Source organism: Bubalus kerabau, chromosome 3 (genome assembly GCF_029407905.1).
Source record: "Bubalus kerabau isolate K-KA32 ecotype Philippines breed swamp buffalo chromosome 3, PCC_UOA_SB_1v2, whole genome shotgun sequence".
Taxonomy (NCBI): Eukaryota; Metazoa; Chordata; class Mammalia; order Artiodactyla; family Bovidae; genus Bubalus; species Bubalus kerabau.
This window is the reverse complement of record NC_073626.1, coordinates 22485580-22488596: the sequence shown is the minus strand read 5'-3', so window position 1 is coordinate 22488596 and position 3017 is coordinate 22485580. Positions and strand designations below refer to the sequence as shown.

The 3017-nt window shown below is 35.2% G+C and overlaps 1 protein-coding gene across 1 annotated transcript; it reads left to right on the top strand.

Moving 5' to 3' along the window:
• The first annotated feature begins 1544 nt into the window (after nucleotides 1–1544).
• On the top strand, nucleotides 1545–2492 carry LOC129645657 (putative olfactory receptor 2W6). The gene has a single exon (XM_055570968.1). The coding sequence runs from the start codon at nucleotides 1545–1547 to the stop codon at nucleotides 2490–2492; it is 948 nt and encodes a 315-aa protein (XP_055426943.1).
• The last annotated feature ends 525 nt before the right edge of the window (nucleotides 2493–3017 follow it).

Sequence of the window (3017 nt, the reverse complement as noted above, 5' to 3'; positions counted from 1 at the left end):
CAATATCCCTTCACATAACACATAGAGAACCTAGTAGACAGACTGGTTAAATAAATTGCCCAAGGACACATTGCTTCTGAGTGGTGAAGCTGGAATTTGATCCCAAGCACTCTGAGTCAAGAACTTGTGCTCTTAAGCAATCGTCTTAACTTAGTCTGACATCTACAGCATAGAAACTGGACACTCATAATTAAATTAAATTTCCATTTTATTGAGAAAAACTACACCTCTATTTCATACTACTTAATAATAACAGTTGTTTCATCATGATTATAATATATAATGTTCTAACTAAAATGCTTATAAAAATGATATACTGTAGGTAATTTATCTTTACCTTATCTTACTATAACTGTAACAAATAGGTTATTATTCCTTGACCCAAAGACACTATAAATGCAAAGTATACATTTAGATCTGAAGTTCATGGTTAGAGTTTATATACATTAAAAAATTCATAAACTCAGTAATTAGATATTCCATCTGTTTAATGATATGATACCGTATCCAGACAAAGTAAGACTGATATAATTGTGTCCCTTATCTGTATTCTTTTAGAGTTGAAATTAGGTGATAGTTTTACCTATAGAGTTCCAAAGCAACCAGAGAATAAGCTCATGTAATTAGTAAATTCCATGGGGAAAAACAACTCATTGATTGTTTAATAAACTTCTTGTTTCAATTAACTGCCTTGTTAATTTTGCTGAAGGGACAGGTAAATAGGAGCTAATGCAAATTGCTACCATGTGTATGAGGGGACCAAAGCCTTCTGGAATTAGTTCAACTTTTAACTCTGCAACAACTCAATAAGACTGCTGAGATGGTGTAATAAGATTCACAAAGGTGTTCAAAGAAATCTATAGCATCTTTACACGTAAATAAAGGTTAATAAAAAGGATTATTTCCTGGCACCAAAAACACATTGCACAAAGAAAGGGCAGGATAGTAAAGAACATCAAAATTAATACAAGAACAACAGTGTAATGTTGAAAATCAGGAAAAAGCGGAGGAGGATGCTGATTGTGATGACAATTATTATTATGATTATAAAGGTTGAGATATAGACATTTGGAAGTGAATATGGAAAGTAATTGTTAGCAAGTGGTAGAGCTTACCCCAGGAAAATGTCATTTAACTTTTACCTTAAGTAAAACAACTTTGTAGGAAAAATATTTGTGTGACTCAGTGGTCAAAAGTTATTTTTAGAAGCATTCTGGGGAATTCCCTAGAAATCCAGTGGTTAGGATCCACGTTTTAACTCTCGGGGTCCCAGGCTCAATCCCTGGTCAAGGAACTAAGATACTGGAAGCCACATGGCATGGCAAATAAAAAAAAAAAATAAAACCACTATGGATAGTGAAATAGGTAGAGATTTGGAAAATGAACACAGCAGATATGTTAAGAGGTATTCCAAACTGGGAGAAAGCATGCAAATAAGTGACCTTTGGATATTCATGACAAACTTCAGAGGTTTTTAGTTCTACCTAAGGCTGACACTATTTATTCTTACCATGGTATAGCTTCCTAGTTTTTCAAAAGGAGCAATGGGAACCAGCAATGGAAGTTCCACAACAGACTTCATCCTGCTGGGCTTTTCTGATCGGCCCCAATTGGAACACATCATCTCTGTGGTTGTCTTCATCTTCTATATTATAACACTGGTAGGAAACACAACGATCATTCTTGTATCTTACCTAGACACCCAGCTCCATACGCCCATGTATTTCTTCTTATCCAATTTGTCTTTTGTGGACCTCTGTTACACAACTAGCATTATCCCCCAGATGCTGGTAAATCTATGGGGTCCAAAAAAGTCTATTACATATGGAGGGTGTGTGCTCCAGTTCTTCTTTGCCCTTGACATGGGAGCCACAGAATGTCTTCTCTTGGCTGTAATGGCTTATGACCGCTATGCTGCTGTCTGTCAACCTCTTCACTACACAGTAATAATGCACCCTGAGCTTTGCCAAAAGATGGTGTTGATTGCCTGGTTAGGTGGTTTTGGCAGTGCCTTAACTGTTTGCTCTTTGACTTTGAAGTTGCCAAGATGTGGGCACCGGGAGGTGGATAACTTTTTCTGTGAGATGCCAGCATTGATCAAGATGGCTTGTGTCTATTCAAAAGTAATTGAAGTTATTGTCTTTGCTCTTGGAGTAGTAATTCTTCTGGTGCCTCTGTCACTAATTCTCATCTCATATGGAGTCATCACTCAAGCTGTCATGAGAATCAAGTCAGCAGCAAGGTGGCAAAAGATCCTTAATACATGTGGTTCCCACCTCACAGTAGTATCTCTGTTTTATGGAACAATCATTTATATGTACTTGAAGCCGCAAACTAGTACCTCGCAAGATGAGGGGAAGTTCCTTACTCTCTTTTACACAATTGTCACACCCAGCCTTAACCCTCTGATATACACTTTAAGAAACAAAGATGTAAAAAGTGCAATAAAGAGAATAATCTGGATTCAAAAAAAATGGCCAGCAAAGTCATGAATTAAGTGGAAAAATCAGAGTGTAGAGAGTTAAAGAAATAATATTGACCTTTCCCAACAGAAGATCAATCAATACATTTATTCAAAGAGCACTTCTTGGGTGTTTACCATGTACCAAGAATTGTACTACGTACTGACTCTGTAAATAAATAGGAAGTAGGGATAAAGGATAAGGAGACAGATAAATAAATATACATAGATAAAATGTAATTCATACATTTAAAAGCTTCAAGATTAATCAGGGACAACAGATAAATAAATGATTATGAAATGTGGTAAGTATAGCAATGTACAAAAGATTGAGGAAATATTATTCATAAGCATGATAAGGAGACAGATAAATAAATATACATAGATAAAATGTAATTCATACATTTAAAAGCTTCAAGATTAATCAGGGACTACAGATAAATAAATAATTATGAAATGTGGGAAGTATAGCAATGTACAAAAGATTGAGGAAATATTATTCATAAGCATCTAGTATAGATAAGATTGTACTGATTTTTTTCTTCCCAGACATATC

Bases quoted from the DNA above. Each gene is read 5' to 3' on its own strand.
- LOC129645657 (XM_055570968.1), top strand. From the start codon at position 1,545: ATGGGAACCAGCAATGGAAGTTCCACAACAGACTTCATCCTGCTGGGC.